The sequence below is a fragment of the Periplaneta americana genome, chromosome 2 (assembly GCF_040183065.1).
Source record: "Periplaneta americana isolate PAMFEO1 chromosome 2, P.americana_PAMFEO1_priV1, whole genome shotgun sequence".
NCBI classification, from domain to species: Eukaryota; Metazoa; Arthropoda; class Insecta; order Blattodea; family Blattidae; genus Periplaneta; species Periplaneta americana.
In genome coordinates, this window is record NC_091118.1 from 151,977,996 (window position 1) to 151,999,529 (window position 21,534).

The window sequence follows — 21,534 nt, forward strand, 5'->3', positions numbered from 1 at the left end:
TATAAATAAGATAATTTATATAATTTACTTTCAATTTATATCGCTTTTTCGTCTGTATTTAATGTAATTGCAGGCTACAGTTGATTTGATATTTGCTGTTTCTATGCATATATTTTTATATTTAAAATGCAAAATTAAATTTGAAAGCGAAACAGAATCGTACACTTTCGAAGTTGTCTAAACACATCCTTTGTAGATCCGTGTCATATACAGCCGAGGATATTAAAGACTCATTTGATTGAAATTAATTTATCTCAGTCTTCATAAAGCTAATAGCATTTGACCTTATTAAACCGTTATTGTAATTGGTCAAACTGCTTCCGGATGGTTTTCTATAGCGAGTTCTCAGATTTGGAGCTCGTTAGCGGGGAGAGAGATAAGCGAGGTGTTCTCAATCATGTGACCGAGATGCAAATGAACTCATACTTTTTTTTAATCAGTAACGACGTTTTGATGTGCGTTGTTTTCTTCATTTGGTTTAGAAAGTTACCTCCTATAAATTAAAACTATAGGCCCTGTAAATTGAGATCTGATTTTGCCTTTCACATAGCCTATTGTAGGCCTGTTAATGTTCGAGGAAAGTTACAAGTACGAAAATTCAATAAGTGATTTCAACAATAACAGAAACAACCTACTCGCACAGGTGTGTGCATATTTTTATGTAGAGAGAAGCAAAGTTTTTTAATTTACACAATTCCTTTTTAAAAAAGTATATGCCTGCTCAAAATATAAGTAATAGTGTTTATAGGCTATTCGTTCAGGTCAAATATTGAATTGTCGCGTTGTTCTTTAATAAACAATATCTTCCTCAGTATTCTGGATAACAGTTTTCAGAGATTTAGATGTCGTGACTATGACTCTCTCATTGCTTAGATATTCATAGGATTCATTACAAATTTTTCAAGAAAGTCCCAAAGTAATGAAGATAATTTTCATAATTACAAAATCAGTATGATTTTTAAACAGAACAGAAACTGATGAGTGCTCGTAAAACTCAATAAACAAGTTGATCGTTTTTGTAAATCTATTAATGGGATATATTGATACGATAGTAATGAAAATTATTAAAACATTTCAACAACAAACAAAACATTTTCCTTCGGGAATTAAAAAATATTTATTTTGACTAAATATTAATGGTTAAAAATGTAACAAATTAACCATTTTACTTCCAATAAGTAGGAAAAGAATTTAGATTTCTTATCATATCATTCATGCCAGCTATAACGGCTGGGGGGATCATTGTGCTAACCACACGATACCTCCATTCTGGTTGGATGATCGTCCACCTCTGCTTCGACATGTGGGCGTGAGGCCAGCTGCCGGCTGGTCGGTCTAGGCTCTTCATGGGCTGTATAGTGCCACGGATTATTATTATCATATAATTCATCTTTCTCATCTCATCCATTAGACATATTCAGGGCAAGACGCATGTCTTCATCCGCTTACGGGGGAGGGCGTCCTCTCTGCAACCGTTCCTGGGTTCCCAGCCTTCCGCAATATCTTCTGTCAGGATTCATTCTTTAAGAGCACTTTCAAGAGCGCGTCGACACCTTGGAAGGGCCGTTGGAATAGATCCTGTGCTGCTTGGTCACCTTGGCGGTATGAACTTAGAGCGGAGGAGGGTAGGAGGCCTCCATTGAGTGAGCCAGTGAGGTGTCACATGCTGGTACACCCTCATCCTCATTCATCCCATACAATTCGGGGTGCAGGCCTCAGTATGGCCGACGTGTAAAGGGTTGTCCTAACCCACCCGTAGCGGGTCGTCCTAACCTAACCTAGGAATGACTTCTATACTGCTACTTACTAATGCTGATTGTCTCTCTGAACCTCTCCCTACTTTGTGGGCCTCCGCAGTCTGTGTTAGGAATAATTTTGCATTATTTTATGTAAAATATATTTAAAGGCCTGTTTGCTTGGTACTACAGTATGTTTAACGTTTATCTATTAAGAATATTTTCTTTCAAGGAATATGAAATGGTTGCGTGATACTCCGATGACAATAATGACGTTGATGATGCAGGTTTTGTGTTTTAAATTAAGCCCACATTATCTCCCACATTCTCGTAATGACAAGCTATTTACCGTAAGAGCTTTCACCACTATTATATGGTAGATACAAGCTATTAATTTTAACAGCTCCATTATGTCGACCCACAGAAAATTTAAAGTAGGTAATACCGGAAATAGAACTCGTTTGTTTCTTTTACACATCTTAAACGCAGAAATAATATTTTTAAGAAACATTGAGCTTATTATTATTATTATTATTATTATTATTATATTATACTGCCGTTTTGCTATTACCTTGAAATTTACTATAAGCTAGCGATTAAAACAGCTGTTTGTAAAATAAGAGTTTCAGTATTTATCGAAATATCAACATATAGGCCTGTTTTTAAATACACGGGTATGAATATTTGCATACTATTTTGAAATGGTTCAGAAGGCAGAAGAATGTGGTTATTGCTCAATTCTTTAATCATTACGTATTTATATTAATATTGGAGGATTTAATAATTGAATTTATGCTTATGTTTATTGAGCGATAGGCGTACTGTAGTTTATTAACAATATTAAGAGATTAAATTGTATTATTTCATATTTATTCTATTACATACAATTTAATTGATATCGCTCTCATACTTTTTTTTTAGCAGTTTCAACATTTTAATAGTCTTGAACCCTGAAGAATATACCTATGTATAATCTATTGTAATTTCGTATAATGCTTGCAAGTATAGTCTATCATATATGTAGGCCTATAACTTATATTTTTCTGTATTTGATGCACTTAGAATTTAAGAAACTGAGGAGGCTGCGAGAAATATATACTTGCGTATACAAATAATTTCTGTTTACTTATGTCAGACAAATTATTTAATCATAATTAATAATATTTAATTTACATTTCATAATGTTATTTATTTTTACTTTCCATATTTAATTACGTAATTCCATTGTGTCTGCCTGTTAGATGACGGGAAACAGCAGAATATAGTCGAAATGTGTTTCTAGCGTAATCAAGGTAGGCTGTCCCGAGAAAAGTTAGTTATGTATGCAGTTGAGTTGTTGAATGTGGTGCTAGTTTGACCTTTTTTTTGCTCTGTGCGTGATTCTCGCGGTTGTTTGTGTAATATGATAAGAATTCGATATAATATTAATTTATCACAGTTATGTAAAATAAATATTCTTACGAATCGTGCTAGAGAAAATTTCTTCGTATTTAACCTGGAATACACGTTCAATCATCAAGAATAAATTTTAAATTGGTGAAAAAAGTGCGAAACATGGCACTCTCGGTGACTTTTATTTGTGAGTTACCCACAAGCAAAAAGTTTGTGCAAACAATCCAAGCAAACTGAAGGATTTAAAGGATGACTGCATTGCAGCAAAATGAACCTCATACAATTTCCCCGCAATCTTTTCAACATTATTGACGCGTGTTTAAAAACAGAGGGAAATACATTGATCTCTGATGTAATGTTTAGTTTCATTTGATTGTTTCTGATAAGTAATTAAAGTCAGTACGCCAATGAAATAACTTTTTAAAACAATATCTAACATCCAAGAAGTGCAGTGCTTTGCGTAAGGCAAAAAATTGCCTTTTCAGCCTGACTAGTGAACAGCCGGTATTTTTTCGATAACCTAGGCCTATAATTATATGGTGATGTATTTCTTTCTCAGTGTCTGTAAAACAATGTTTAATTAGACTATTACACTTTTACTACGTCATACTACTTTTGACCAATAAAACGGTATGAAAAGATGTGTTTCAACCAATCATGGCTGTTTATCGCTACAATTTTATCATTTCCCAGTATTTGTTTTTATCACTTTCCTAGCATTTATTTATTTTTTGCCAACATTTCAAAATGCAAATTCTTTACGGTACTATAAAACATGCTTTGCGCTCGTCCTTTGTTTACCGCATAGTAGTCAACTGAAAATGACGGCTCCGTTCAGTCGTTTTGGTGAAGCTAACATTAGTAAAATAGAATTTTAGTAAGTCAATTAATACCTATTGTATTAGAGTACTTTGTTTTTCTTTTAATCTTTATATACTTTCTGTTTTTATCATCTCCCTACCATTTGTATCTTTATTTGCCAACATTTCAAACTGCAAATTCTTTACGGTACCGGTACTATAAAACATACTTTGTGATCATTTGTTTACCGCATAGTCAACTGAAAATGGCTGCTCCGTTCAAACGTTTTGGTGAAGCTAACATTAGTGAAATATATTTTATTGTATTATAGTATTTAATTTCTTTCAATCTTTATATACTTTCTCCTAATCGTGTAATAGTCATCCCATTTGAGTTTTGATTTTCTCTAGATAAATCAAGACCCCTAGTGAGACTACGTTTTAGAATATGAATAAATATGTATTTTACGGTAATTTAATTATTAATTATTTAATTATTCATTCGCTCTCGAAAAATAATATAGAATGCATTTAGGCGTTATTGGGTTGGAGTGGGTATTCGACTTTACTAATCGATTAAGAAATAAATAACACTCTTCTGCAAAAATATGTGCAGTGGTATCTTGTAACTTAATAATTACTTTTAACCTGTGTTGCTTTCCTCAAGTTACAAACACATTTCCTTCACTTCTTCAAACTCATATTTGATAAAACAAAATACACAGTTAGCCAGTTTCTGTTTCGGTGTTCAATAAGCGTTATAAAATGTGGAAATTCGAACCAGCTAAGTACTAATAATCATTTCAAAACTTGTTCTTAATATTCTTAACTTTATTCAGTCGCTTCATTATTTATAGCTACTAGTAAAATCAGAAAAATAGTAATTACTAATTAATTTTTAAGAATAACGAGAAAGGCAATTACGAAACGTTCGCATTTAGTACAAAACCTATAATATATTTACTGTAAGAAAAACTGAAAGTAAAATCTGAGTTCTTCAGCAGATTTGTCTCAGTATTAATTATTTTCATAAATGTTGTAGTATTTTGTTCCTGATTTAGATTCCATTACGAAGTTTTAGTGATCGTGTTATTGATGTTGGATTTTAAAATATTCCTGATCGTGATTAATTTTATTCCATTGTACACATTGTGCGATCACTCTACTGTTGCAGTGATAACAGTGATCTTAGTGTTAACATTGACCAATTATCTTCCTCATACAGTAATCTTGTTAACAATAACCGATTATTTTTATGATACAGTGACCTCATTAAAATTCACCGAATCGCCGGTTTAGCTCAGGCGGTTAGCACTCTTTTCTGTTGATCCGGAGCTGCACTCTGGCGTGGCTTCGATTCCTGATTGAGATGATTACCTGGCTGGGTATCTTCAGAGGTTTTCCCTAATCTTAAGACCAATGTCAGGTAATCTATGGCGAATCCTCGACCACATCTCGCCAAATACCTTCTAGTTATTACTAATTTCATCGATGCTAAATAACCTAGTAGTTAATACAGAGTCCTTAAATAACCAACTAAAAACATTGATGGAATACGTTTGTGATAAAGTGATTCATTACCGACATTAAACGATTATCTTTTCAATACAATGATCTCGTCATTAACATTACAGAATATATTTTTTAACGCAGTGATTTCATTATTAACGTTGACCAATTATTGTCTTTCTGATATATTCGTTATGAACACTGAACGAATGTCTTTCTGATACATTGATTTCGTCATTAACATTATCCGATTAAATTATCTTTCTGATACATTGATTTCGTTATTAACATTATCCGATTAAATTATTTTTTGATACATTGATTTCGTTATTAACATTATCCGATTAAATTATCTTTCTCATACATTGATTTCGTTATTAACATTATCCGATTAAGTTATTTTTCTGATACATTGATTTCGTTATTAACATTGTACAAAAATCTTTCTGAGACATTGATTTCGTTATTAACAATGACGAATATATTTTTGATACAGTGATCTCGTTATTAACATTGATTGATGGTCTTCCTAATATATTGAATTCTTTATTAACATTGTCCGATTGTCTTTCAGATAGATACTGTGTTCTCGTTATAACATTAACCGATTATCATTCTGATACCTTGATTTCATTGTTAGGCTAATATTGACGAATATATTTCTGATACAGTGATCTCATTATTTAACATTGACCACATATATTTCTGATACAGTGATCTCATTAACATTGACCGAATGTATTTCTGATACAGTGATCTCATTATTAACATTGACCGAATGTATTTCTGATAGTCATCTCATTATTAACATTAACCGAATATATTTGTGATAAGTACTGTGATCTCGTTATTAACATTAACCGATTACGTTTCTGATACATTTATCTCGTTATTAACATTAACCGATTATCTTTTCTATAGTACAGTATATTGCTCTCGTTATTAAAATTAACCGATTATATTTCTGATACATTGATTTTATTATTAATATTGACGAATATACGTAGGCTATTTCTGATACTGCGTTCTCATTATTAACATTAACCGAATTTTTTTTCTGATAGGTAATGTGATCTCGTTGTTAACATTAACGGATTATGTTTATGGTACATTGATCTCGTAATTAACAATACGAGATACAGTGACCTCGTTATTAACGTTGACCGAATATACTTCTGAAACATGGAATCTGTTATTAGTATTAACCGATTAATTTTCTTTCTGATACAGTGACTTCGTTACTAAAATTAACAGAATATCATTCTGATGTAGTAATCTCTTTATTAACCCCGATTGTGTTCCTGATATATTTAACCCATTACAAATAATAATCGATGAAATTTTTGATGCAATAATTTATCATAGATTTATACCGATTCCATTTTCCTAAATATGCTACTCCTAGTCATATTTCATCGCTGTAAGAAATAAGTAGAAATGTCTTATAATTTCATAATGTGTGCGCAAGGAACTACGAGTACTTTTGTTACAAAAGGTAACATCATAATAGTGTATATTCCGTGTTTTTTTTTAATTTTTTCGAAGAATATCTATAAAATTCTTCTAGTCTATATCAGTTGTGTGCACACTTACGGAGTACAATGTCTCGAATTTGGTCATTTCAGTTAAGTTATCACTGCAACAGAAGAGTGATCGCTCAGTGTTTACAATGGAATAACATTAATCACGATCGGGACCTATTTTAAAATCCAACATCAATAACATGATCACTAAAACTTCGTAAAGGAATCTAAATCAGGAACAAAATACTACAACGTTTATGAAAAAATTAATACTGAGGCAAATCTGCTGAAGAACTGAGCTTTTACTTTCAGTTTTACTTACAGTAAGTATATTATAGGTTTTGTAATGTTAGACTTTCATCACTATAATAATCGATATAGCCTATGAATGACATTCAGAAGATGGCAATTTAATGGGATAGCTTACCTTTCCAGCTATCTTTTTGGAAATAATTCGATAATTTTGGCATGAAATTTTCATGCTGATAAATGAAGTAGAATGCTGTTTCAATACATGTCCTGCAATTTACTGAAATATTTAGTGTTTAAAAATATTAAACATATTTCTTGCATCTTTCAATGAGCGTCCAGAGTCGATCAATCTCGATAGCTTCTCCGCCTATGTTCAAAAAGCCTTGTTCTTGAGAATCCTTTCTAGCGTTGTTTCGTCAGCAATTCTTATACTAAGCGTCTCTCTTGATTTTAATTGTTTAATTTTATCATCATCATAAGTATCCTATGATCTGAATGTATTTAAAACGAACAAAATTTGAATATATATTTTAAATGCTTAATAATGTATGTCTACTCAAAATGAAAGCACATTAATGAACAATCCTAATGTAACCAATACGCATTAAGGTTATAGCATTGAATAGCCTACAACTATACAAATTAGATCACAAAATCAATAATATCGCAAGACGAAAAATTATTATTAAATGAACAAACTGAAATACTTATTTAAATATCTTTGTAAAATTTTACTGACAGTAAGACTGATAAGTATGCTGTCCAAACTTCACAATGTTAAACGTGGAAACAGACATTTTTGGGTCTTCATACCATCCCAGATCGCATATAGATTGCTCGTTCCTATGTTAAAATCGTTTGCACTTTGAAGAGAACAACCGGCAGGATCGCCACCCGTCCGCCGTAAGCGAACACGAGATGGCAGTACAGTCGCTAATGCAATTCAAATGGGAGTTATGACGTAAGTCCTTATGTAACAACTAGATGGCAGCATAGTAAACCTGACAAAAGTTGTTACCGTCAAAACCTATAACGCTGAGCAATCTGGGTATATATGATCTAGGATACTATGTAGAAACATGGAATGCTTCACAGCTGTTTCGTTTCCATCTTAGTAACAGACATAACAAATAAGTTTTGTTTTCACTTGCCTTTCTTGGTAATCGAATCGACATGTTATTCTGAAACGGCCTACGTTTCTACATCTATGATGTGCTATACAATCCTAAAAATTCTCGCGTCAAAGTCGGACTTCGTGCAATAAAATAATTTTTCAATTTTTTTTCCCTCTATCTTATGATGTACTAGCACTTCACTGTGTTCCTATTTCCACTGCTACAATTTCTTAATACGGACATACCGAAAAAGCATAGTTTGTATTTCTAATTGTATGCTCAGAATGACTGAATTAAAAACATAAATAAACGGATAGAGTACAACATTTTATAACGCCGTTAAACCATAATCAGATTTAATTGTTGTTGGTGGAAGCGTGGGGCCACAAGTTTGAGCCGGTGTGAGAGGAGTCAACTGACTTAAAACCAAACTCGGAGAACTAAGATGCATTGTTGACTGCATAGTGGTAACTATACCGTGAGGATGCTGGGGATCTGAAACACTATTGCTCGATGGAGTAGCTAAGTGATGGTGATGATGGGGCTGGTGATGCTGCTGATGGTTGGTGATGTCGGTAGCTACAGTGTTCGTTACAACAATAGGATTCGGATTATTTGTATTGTTACTATTCGCACGCCTTCTATTGTCTCCATTGTTTTTCGACCTTGTAGTTGTGTTCTTGCCGGAGCTGTTTTTTGACGCGGTAGTATTAGTGGTTGTTACTCCAGCTGGGTTTGTCTTCCTACGGACGTTCTTAGTGTTGGGGAGCTTGTTGTCTTTCTTCCACTTCATCCGTCTGTTCTGGAACCAGATCTTGATCTGTCTCTCCGACAGCACGAGGGTGTGGGCGATCTCGATCCTCCGCCTTCTGGTCAGGTAGCGGTTATAGTGGAACTCCTTCTCTAGCTCGAGTATTTGGTGCCTCGTATATGCCGTTCTCTGGCGCTTGGGTTCCATACCCGGTTGGAAGGACCCATTCGCTGCAAAGATAAATGATTGCTTATTAATATATAGTTTAATTTTATATCCAGCTCTCTTTTATCACGAGGAAAGTAACACAAGAAGGAGAAGAAGATGATGATGATGAAGAAGGAGGAGGAGGAGGTATCAGATGGGCTTTGGATGAAAGGACAGTGAGTCAAAACGCAAATATAGTTGGACAAAATGAATAATTATTTCTCTCCTATATAACAGATTTCTATGAAACTTTGTAGGCCTACAGGAGTTACAGGTAGCATAATATTTTTGTGTAAAAACTCTGATTACGTTTGTATGGTACCTGTAACGTTTGTACAAAATTTCTTAAAAAATCAGTAAAATAGGAAAGAAGTTATTAATTTTGTCTAAATACATCCCTGTAAAGGGGTAGTTTCTCCAGTATAAATGTAATCAGAGTTTTTACACAAAAAAAATATAATTATGCTGCCTGTACCTACTGTACAAAAATCGATTAGATAAAAGATAAGTTATTAATTTTCTGTAGCCTAAATACATTTCCTATTAAGAGGTGGTTCCTCTTATGCGAATGTAATCAGAGTTTGTACACAAAAATATATGCTAGCTGGGAAACTTCTCTCCAAAGTTTCATAAAAATCTGTTAGATAGAAGAAAAGTTATTAATTTTGTGTTGCCTAAATGCATTCCCTATCAAGGGATAGTTTTTCTTATACGAATATAATCAGAGTTTGTGCACAAAACATACATACTAGCTGTAACTTCTGTACAAAGTTTCATAAAAATCAGTCAGGAGAAAAGTTATTAATTTTGTGTTGCCTAAATGCATTCCCTATTAAGGGCAGTATCTCTTATACGAGTTTATGCACAAAAATATAAGCTAGCTGTAACTTTTGTACAAAATTTCATAAAAATCTGTGATATATGAGAGAAGTTATTACGTAATATTGTCTAAATACACCCAATAGTTACTCTTATGCAAACGTAATCAGAGCTTGTACAAAAAAATATTACCTGTAATGTCTCTACAAAGTTTAATAAGAATGATAGAATAGAAGTTATTAACTTTGCCCAGCTAGATTTGCGCGTTCTGACGCACTGTGGCCGTTCTGAAGATTTCTTATTTAATTGAGGGAGAACACTTAGAGGCATATGGAAATTGTACAAACACTAACCAAAGATCTCTCCTTATACTAGGCCTATACGACCTATTATAAATGCGTAAACATTAGTAAAAATTATATAACTCAAGAGAAATAGAACACAAATTTTCAATGTTGATAAATAACGTAACTTGTAAATTTTTTTCTTTAATGCTGACGTTAAAAGTGGAAATTTACGAACAAATACAGCAGATAGTGGAAATGCATACTCTGAGGATCAGTTTCCATTATAGGTCTAATAAATGCACAATACACTTCTGCAAGACAAACCACAAGCTTAGAAAAACTGATAAGGAAGTTTTAATTAAAATGATCGATTTTCATGGGAATTAAAAAAAATAACAATAATAGCTATCATTATTCCATGCCGCTACGAAGTCCGGCAACCCTACTGCTGTGACGAAGGGACGGAATGCTGCCATGCGGATTGAGTGTTTATTAGTTTTCGTAGGCGAGTTGGCGATACGCTGCTGCTAAATTACGCAGAATTACAAAATGCATATATTTAATATATAACTTATTATTTTACTAATTTGTATTAATATTTTCTTAATTTATTTAATAACCTAACATTGAAGATATTCTACTCCAGTCTTCTTGCATCACTCTAAATATTAAGGGCCGTATTCATAGACATTTTTAGCGCGGGCTTCCGGTGGATGATCAGCGTTTTTCGTATTCATAAACCAGTGTTATCGATAGGATATGATTTGAATTCTGTACAAATAACCAGTGGATAGCCAGGGCTAGCTTAGTACGCTCGTAGCGCGTGCTGCGAAATGTCTATGAATAGCACTCTTAAGGACTGCATGATAAATCTTGAATAGAATTTCCTTTTTCTTACGTTCATAATTTTTATTTTATTTTATTCATTGTAAGCCCCAATATATTCTAATCAAACTGAAAATTAAAACGGAAAATTGTGTAACTTTTTAGTTCCTTAGAGAACACGCACAATTCTTCTTCTTTTTTACTCTTCGCAACACATTTGGTGACTCTGGTACACCACGATCAGAAGTCTACTTTTAACTGTTTGTGAAGCTCCATCCAGTTGTAACGAGGCGTGACAGACTGACAGACGTGTGGATGACGCCATGGTTATATTTACACATGCATAGCATAGAAAGCGTGTAAAATATGCATTTTTACAAAGGTTCAATAACAGTAAAGACCTTGGAAGTACTCTCTTGTTTTGTAAATGGAACAGAGCGGAAATTTTTGAAGGAATCTGAAACTATACTGATTCATGGCCACAGTTTCAGTAAACTGCGGTTAACCTCAGGTAGAAAATTAAGGAAATGACGCAAGCAGGGAAAGAACATCTAGAAAGTACAGGCGATTCTCGCGTCTCATCGAAGGGTCGTAGGGTGATTAAGTTATACGAGCTCCAAGCTCATTGACCACTTGCCTCACTCTTAATTGAACCGTTCTAAATAAGCATTTTATAATAGAAGGAAAAGGAGATCGAAAATAGGACGTTTTCGACATGGAAATACTAATGTAGCGAAATATCAACTCTAATGTTGAGCATTTGTCCTATATGAAAATGCATACTTCTATTGACGCATCATACCTTAAACAAGTTTATAATTTATTACATGTTTCATGTTTATTAAAGACTACTGACACATGGTTGTTAAACTATATAATGTGAATATTTTGAGTATTGGGGCATATTTAGACTTTAGGAGATAGCTTATTTCTTCCGTTTTCTGGACTTTTTAAAAAATATTTCGACTTCAGAGGATAACTTGTTCCTTGCAACTGTTTGTAACGTTAAGTGAATGTTGTTTCCTACGTTTTCTGGATTTTTAAAAATATTTCGACTTTAGGGGATAACTTGTTTCTTGCAAGTGTTTCTAATGTTAAGTGAATGTTGCTTCCTACGTTTTCTGGACTTTTAAAAATATTTCGACTTTAGGGGATAACTTGTTTCTTGCATATGTTTCTAATGTTTAGTGAATGTTGCTTCCTACGTTTTCTGGACTTTTAAAAATATTCCGACTTTAGGGGATAACTTGTTTCTTGCAAGTGTTTGTAATGTTTAGTGAATGTTGCTTCCTACGTATTCTGTACTTTTAAAAAATATTTCGACTTGAGGGTATAACTTGTTTCTTGCATGAGTCTGTAATTTTCAGTGAATGTTGCTTCCTACGTTTCCTGGACTTTAAACATTAGGGGATAACTTATGTCTTTACAGTCTATGTGTTTGTAATGTTTAGTGAAAGCTTCTTCCTACGTTTTCTGGACTTTTTAAAAGTACTTTGGAACCAAGGAGTGCAATATGAGAGACAGTAAATTGAGATATTAATTGATCTCATATGGTGAAGTTGCTGGTGTTGTCACAAGGTCCAATGCATAGTTATCAAGAAATAGAGATTAATTAAAAAGTGGCATCCATTTTATTTTCTGTGAAGAAGGAAGCATTTCATGATTTAAATTGGTTTATTCGTGGAACTTCACACAATTGTATACCATGAGCAAGCACTACAAACAAGATTCTCTACTGAAATTCGAAGCACAATTCCGGAAATTCCATGCCTTCACTACTACGTTCCACAATGCACAGAGGCATTCTTTCGATTCAGATGTCCGGCCAGCCAGCTGCTCCCTCGGATAACAAGGGAAAGGATTTCTACTTACGGAAATGTAGAAATTCGGCACAAAGTGAAGCAACTATAAAAACGATATTGTGACTTGGACCACCTAACAACATTTCTCTATCGTACTGAAGAAGGAACGCACCCAATCATAGAAACAATAAAATCTGCATTGTCGAATGCCATTTGGTGAAACTAATTTCTCATATTGTCAATAAACATATTTACTCAGTTAAACTATTTAAATTTTTATGGTCATTCTGCGCTTATGAAAATTATTTTATACTCTGTCATTACTGTTGGAGGTAGAGGATCTTTCGTGAGAATTTTTAAACAGTCACTAGAAATTAATAAATAGAAAAACTCGCAGTCTTGTGTTTGTCATTGCTTAAAATAAGAAAACAAACACAACATAAAAACTTGTATCAAGGGGTATTAATATAGGATGGTAAGCTTTGGATCTTCTTTATAGGCCTAAACAAAAGCGAAAGCAGTTACCATGGAAAATAAAATATGTTCTTCAATAAGCAGTATTCCATTCGATTATAGAAAGTTTAGGCGATTCTATATTGTGGATTTTCAAAGAAATTATAGCACAAAGAATTGAAGTTTGATAAAATTCAGCATCGGTGGATGATAATGCATTAATTTTTCAATTAGTTGTCCTGCAAGAACATTTATTCGGGTAGCCTATGGTGGATACATTGTAGATTTTAAGAGAGGAAGATCGGATATCTAAGCTGAACACCATGATGGAAGACCTGTTGCTGTGACCACTCCAGAAAATATCGATGCATTACATCACATGATTTTGGAGTACCGACGAATTGGACTCAAACATATAGGCCTATCAGAGATTTAAAAAAATTCTCATTAACGTGTTTTTTACATCGATATTTTGGAATGAGAAAAATTTGTTCTCTATTAAACGAATCTGTAAATGCCTGAACGTTGATAAGAAAAAGACTTAAGATGACAATTTACAAGTCACTTTGACATCGTTTTGAAGAGGATTTTTTTAACTTTTTGGATCATATTGTAACTATGTACAAAACGTGGATCCATAATTATAACGCAGAAATAAAAGAACAGTCAAATGAATGGAAACATTCTGGTTCTTTCCATCTAAATACATAAAGTTATTCAAAAGTAAGTTCCCATTTTGAAATTGTAATAAGTCTGTCAAATTTGTAGATTCCACAAAAATAAATACACATTTTTAGCTTCAGAACACTAGCCAATTAAATAAATGATACTTCTGAATAGTTATCCTCTATTTGTAATATTTTTTTATCCTTAAAACTAAAGAAAAAAGAGTATTTTACTAACAACTTCAAATATTGAGATTAGGACATATGTTTGTATGACATTTTTGCTCAGAGTGTTTTCGGAAATGAGTTCCGTAATTGACGGTAAATTCTCGTGCATCACCCCATATAAATCACTGCTTTAAATCCAATTATTTTTATGACAGAAATCAGTGAATTATTTTGAAAAAATATGCTTATAATTAATTGTTTAAGTAATAATTGTGAGCTTTCTTTCCAAAACGCACTATCTCCATTTGAAGTAGTCAATTAAGAGTGGATTCATATCCTAATGGTTGAGATTAGGTATCCATTGGTGACATTATTTTTTGAAAAATAATACTATATCTCTGTGAATTCTCAATGAAAGGAATGAAATTTTCCCAAAACTAAGAATGAAATTTTTCCAGAGTAAAATTTAGCTACTTTTTTCTATGAAATACTATGTATCCACAGGACCATAACAAAAATTCTCCAAGAGGAGCAAAATTACATGAAAAATAATGTAAGTATAAATTCCTATTTGATTTTTGCTTGTAGCGATTGCAGCAGAAATTCGCGTTTCCTCTAATAAAAGGTTTTTGAAGATAATGAATTTTGGAAAGAAAGCTCACAATATACAGATATATCCTATATGTTAACAATTAGATACCCATTTGGTAAATAATTAAAATCAGTTTTCTTTATAGCTATGCTAGTTACTTAAGAGATGAGTCGCTTTATTGAGTGTATTAAGTTGTTCTACTTGTAAAAGTGTAGTAAGAAGTTTGCTTTTAACTTAAAATGAGTAATCCAGGCCTAAAACTTGATTCAACTTGGGGAGAATTAATTTTTTTTTTACTGATTTTGTAGTGTATAGACCTATGTAATCGTGAAAATCAGACTTTGAATTCCGCATATAGCAGTCGTTTTTTCATGTTCAGATAGCAGGACATGGATTTTAGTAGGTTAGGTTCTTATCTCTAGTTTTGGAATTTAGAAAGGCACACAACCTCGAAGAAATGGACACGATTAAGGACATGGAAGCAAAGAGAAGATAAAGTTTTCCTAATATTTTACACCATTTTTAGATAAGTCTCTGGAGACTATTATTTCTATATGTGCGAGTGCCTCTCCACTGATAATTTGGAGCCATTTCAATGACTTTCTGTAGATGTTTCAAGTCACACGAAAGCACGCCACTTTGTATTTTAAAAGACACCATCTTCTTCACATCCAATATGAGAGACTTGAAACTTTCATAGTTGAAGCAAGAATGAATCAATACTAATACACTACATAATTTTGTAGGATGAAACACAGTCAAATGTGACAAATTATAAATTGCTTCTCTCTTGAATATCCTTTCAGTGAAACAAAAATGTATATGATCATGTTACGCCAAATAAAGTTAAACATACTTTATTCGATTTCCCTGTTGGATTATAGACGCTACTCAAAGATTGTAATGATAATGGGGTAATGTAGAAATAATGCAAACAAAACTCAAACACGATATTATCTACTCTACGAAAATTATTTGAATTTGAAGAACATGTATTGAATATTCATTAATTCAAAGTTTTCTGCCCAAGGACAGTTCCTTCACTGAAAACCCAGCATTCTTCAATCTTCCCTCTTTCCATCTTTCTTTTGTCATATTACCCCCAAAATTGGTTCAGTCTTTTATGTATTTGGTCAATGAAACATCTTTCTGACGTTAATAAGCTAAAGATTATTTTGTTTATTTTCATCCTATTATGAAATATTGTTTAAGTTCTGGTAATGAAGTTCGACAGCTAAAATTCTTACTTTATCAAAGATAAATATTGTTTAGATTCGACGCAGCTAAACTAGCTCTTTTAAATCTTTATTTCAAAAGTACCAAATACAGCGTCGTTAAATAACTAATAAATAAAAATAAAAAAGTACTACATACATGGAAATTTATGTTTTACCTAATGTTCTATGTAGGCCTATATATAGGCAAATATAGGGGAGAGTTGGGTAGTATCGGACATCGGGTAATATCGGACAATGAGTTTCTTTCGTCTACCACAAGATGGTAGTACCTGAATGACATGGTTACGTTTCTGTATGCGACATCACAGAAACGATGACCGATACTACCCAACTCTCCCCTAATCCAATAGGCTATAGATTCAGAAGTCACTTCAAAGTCATGGATCAAACGAAAAACCCTCGGGAACAAACCATGACGAGGAAGAAGAAAATATTTAAATTATTTACGAACATTATTACTCTTTGTGTTTTGGCAATACTGATTTTGTCGTCTAATGTATAATTCGAATACTTATAGAAATTTAAATTTCAGTTATGCGTCACATTTTTATTTTCTTCTTTTTCTTTCTTCCTTTGTCTTTCTCTTCATATTTCTCTTCTTGTTGCTGTGCCTCTTCAAGGAAAACGTCAGTAGAAATTATTCCTACGTAGAGATTGCCATCCCATTAATTTCAGTATTTCTCACATCTTGTCATCCAGATTGACACTCCTTGGTGGACAGCGTATTGAAGGTGTTTTTACAAATTGAAATTGATAGGCAGCGTTTTTACTTTTTCATTATACGAAGTTTAAGAGAAAGTATTACGAAGTAGCAAAAAATCGATATACGAAGCAATTATTTCGAGCTTGCCGTTTGTATGTCTGTGCAGCCATTTATTCTAAATTATTTCTACTTGTGACTTGTTAAATTATTTAAATGAACAACTTTTAAACTTCAATGTTAATGTTAAACTATGGCGGTATTGCACCTTAGGGCCGTATTCATAGACATTTTTAGCGCGGGCTTTCGATGGATTATCAGCGTTTTTCGTATTCATAAACCAGTGTTTGCGATAGGATATGATTTGAGTTCTGTACTAGTTACCAGTGGATAGCCGGAGCTAGCTTAGTACGCTCGTAGCGCGTGCTGCGAAATGTCTATGAATAGCACCCTAAATGACTAGTTTTGACGTGGTGTTCATCTAAATTATTGATCGGATTTTCTTCATATTCACTAGTATACGGTAAAGGCCTACAAATCAATTTATACGACAATGATGAACGTGAAAAAATAAATTTAGTAAAAATATTAGTAGACCTTTATTTGAAATGAAAAACACAAAGTGGCAATGAACTAGAAATCTATACTGACGACTTTTTGTCCTCAAATATTGTTTCTTGCCTAAGATGAAGAGAGAATGAAATCAGTCGAACGCTATGTTCATAGACCACAAAGCTTCTGAGAAATTAGTTGTTTTATACAAACATATTTCTACTTTTCCTTGCGAATTATGTTATGAATCCTTTAAAATTCCCTACATCACAGCAAGCTTAGACTGGTATAATCACTATTTTTAGTGAACGGACGAGTATTTTTGTAGGATTAGACTTCTTATCAAACATATGCTTGAGTGAACCACTTTTGAATGCCGAGTTTCCTAAATAGAAAAGCAATATTACAAATGACTACAATACGAGTATACGTACAGTACAACTACGAGGTGTCCCAAAATGATTGCTCCGATTTTAATATATTTATTGCGAGAAGTACAGTATATCAGCTATAAGAACGCAATTAGTTTTAATACCTAATATCTCCTACTTCAATAAGCGTAAGGTTACTATTTGCGCTGGTCATTGTTGGAAAATGTCTTCATTAGAAAATGGTGCTATGAAAACTTCAGAGAGCTTTTTGTGTCCTGAATTTCGCAGCACATCGTTCTGTTGTGACTGAAGGAAAAGGAAGATTTCATTTTTCAGCAAGATGTTGCATCACCTCACTTCCACCATTATGTGAATGAGTACTTCAACGAGTACCTCCTCAAAGTCGGATTGATCGTAGCATTGACGAGGATCAAACTTGATGAGACAGCCCCCGTACCCACATGAACTAATTCCCTGTGATATATATATATATATATATATATAAATATAATATTTCTGTGGGGATACGTAAAGGACAATGCTTACGTTCTTCCTTAGTTAATAATCTGCAGGAGTTACGGCATCGCATCACAGCTGCTGTGCAGGTTATGGTGACAAGCTGCTCAGAGTGTGGAAGGAATTGTAATATCTCCTAGAAGTGTGCTGTGTGACCAGAAGTTCATAAATCGAAAAACATACTTGTATAAGATATCAAATAAAGCTTGGAGAGGTTACGAGTCTGTTGGCACTTATTGTGTTGATGTAGCATTATTAGTTAGAGATTTAAAATATTATCAGATTGGAGTAATGATTGGAAAAAAAAGTTTTTATGTAAATTTCTGAAAAATTTTTACATGTACTTCACAAACCGTAAAATGTGTATTAAATAACGTTGAAGATATTAGAAATAATGTTTTGTTTGCAATCATTAAAGGAAGTTGATACTTGTGTATGTATTTATTCACATTGCAAATGGGTAAATACCCGGTGACAGTGGTAACTAATTACACTCAATACATGACAGTTAATAATAAATTACAATTAATAATAATAATAAAATAATAATAATAATAATAATAATAATAATAATAATATTATTATTATTATTATTATTATTATTATTAACAAGGAGCATCCTAAATTAAAAGAAACACGATTACTTAAAATAATATTTAAAGTAAATCTAATTTACAACTTAAGCCCACGATTATATATATGATATGTTCGTAAATGCACAAGTACCTTTAAGCACAACATTCATTTCGCTCTCAACTCACTCACTGTACTGGAACTACGACACATTTCACTGACATCCTGATTTCACTAACACTTCAAAACCATTTCACTGTTCAAATAATTTGAATTACGACTATAAACTATAAAACTTCACTGACACAAACACACTTCACTGACACAATATACTTCTTCACTGATACAACAGTTCAAATAACAAAACATCAATTACACCCTTATTATTCCGTACAATCGTACTTACTATATTAACCTTAAAATCGCTAGCCTAGACCCTATTGCAAGCTATTTTAGCACATTCACTACAACTCACACCCTTTCACTGTAAATCAATCTCTTTTCTCTGCCACTATAATTCAGAATTTGCCATTATCAAACATTATTAACACTATTAAAATTATGCACAGTTTTCTGTGTTGTAATGCAAGGTATTTTATTTCATAATACTATAGCTTATTGATTTTCTGAATTATGTACAATAGTGTAAGTAATGTTTGAGCAATGTAAGCCTTCATTATTTATTATAGGCTAGTAAAAGTAGCGTATTTTAGTGTACACAGTGTAAAGAACAGTCAGACATTGATTATTTTCAAAAGCCGATTGTCAGAAAGACTGCTTTTCGTCTTTAGAATGATTTTGATCTTTCTTCAAATATTATTACTTTTATAGTATATTCATTTTTAATATACCATTTTCCATTCATTATGTTAATCATTTCTTCGATTCAAATTGTCTTATTTATCACTACTCTTAGAATTACATGTAACTAAACACATCAACATTTTGCACTTATTATTTTATCATCATCATCATTATTATTATTATTATTATTATTATTATTATTATTATTATTATTATATTGTTTTCAGTATTGCCAGTACCAGTAAAAATAAACGAACAAATAATTTAAATTGTAGGAAAGGTCATCATAGTATCAATCTTTATCACTAGAATGCATTTTCAACAGTCTTCGAGGTCTAGTTTTGAATCCTGAATAGAACGTCAACTGCAATACAAACAAGACGCAAGTGTTCCCTGGTACCTCTGTTACGCTCCAAACATGACATCACACCTATATAGTCTATTTAACAACTAACCTTATCTCCGTACGCCCTGGGACAGAATACAATCCCTACACATAATATTATTCAACTGCATTTTGGGGAACCGATGTTTCCTTGTTAATTGTTCTGATTTATTTACTTATCCAATTGAATAGACCGCATAATAGTAATGTATGTAACTAGCGTATAACCTTGGTAATTATGGCACGCGTGTATATTTAGCGCGTTTGCATAAGCTAAAAAAAGTTATTATAAATTTACAAAATGTAATGTTATGACGTAGTAGAGACATGAGTACTAGATATGTCGTAAAATATAGTATGGTTACTATAATAATGTTTCTAAAATGTTATTTTGTTGTTGTTTTGAAGCTTTTTCTTACAGGTACGTTTTATAAAAATGTGTTGTGAAGGCAGTGATGACGTTATGTAATACTAGTTGCTAGGAAACCTTTTATGGTACCAGTGCCAGAAATAGACCAATTGTGCACGATTTATAGCGTCATAACAAGCCTGTTTTAATGCTGGGATTGCATAATATGAATTAAGGTTTTGCAATATTAAAAAAAATAACGTTAAACCTAGGTATAACTAATTTTTGTTCGGAAGAAGTTTTATTTATGTATAAAAATTGAAAGAGTATTTTTTACGCAAATAAACTAGCAAAAGTTTAAATATTCACATATAAGGTCGCAGGGCTCAACCAACTTGTATCTTCGCAAATGCCTTGCCCTATGTCGTATTGCACTGTTACTTTGTTAAGGCAGACTGAAACAAATACCAGGTCAATCAGCTCTTCTTATTCTGTAAGTGATCAGAACAAAGCAACGTGCCTTCATTATGTTCTTATTGCATTGTTAGTTATTGGTTGACCGTATTTCAGCTGTTACTTTTTATTTTCTTTGTCATCTTTCATTACACAGTTCTTAGTTCCTTGTTCAGTGTCAGTTCATTGCATCCTTGTCTTCAATTTTTCTACATAGCAATGAGTTGTAGGTATTACTAATGTTTAATGTTTTGTATGTACAATTATATTTTCTTTCATTAGTGAGGACATAGGCCTACATTGTATTACTGAATTAATTTATTTATTTTTCTTTCTGAAACTTTGATTTTGTTTTCTGATAATAAATGTTAGTCGTCATCATATTCTATTACGTGTATATAGAATTAGTGATTTGTTTCTGTCTCTAAGTGGATTTCGTCAGACTTTTCGAGGGTGTGTCAAGTCTTCGAGAATTATGCATGGATGTTGTTAATCTTGAGATATGCTGTATCCAATCTGTTTTTCACTATATTTCCTAAGTTTGTTCAGAATTGTTATAATTTTTATTTTCTTAACATATCTTCATTTGTTTTAAGTATATTAAGCTATATTCTTCTCTTTTCCTGACGAATTTCATTTTTGATGCGGTTATAGTAGATAGCAATAAAAATAGCATTTAATAATTCTATGAATAAAT

General features: G+C 32.6%; 1 protein-coding gene across 1 annotated transcript in view; it reads right to left on the minus strand.

Annotated features, from left to right (window-relative positions):
* Window positions 1-2,261: 2,261 nt before the first annotated feature.
* Window positions 2,262-21,534, minus strand: part of Dfd (homeotic protein deformed) — a 73,102-nt gene continuing 53,829 nt past the window's right edge. Inside the window, exon 2 of the mRNA XM_069818697.1 lies at window positions 2,262-9,308. Within this exon, the coding sequence (XP_069674798.1) occupies window positions 8,656-9,308 (653 nt within the window). The 3' untranslated portion in view covers window positions 2,262-8,655. The remainder of the gene's footprint in view (window positions 9,309-21,534) is intronic.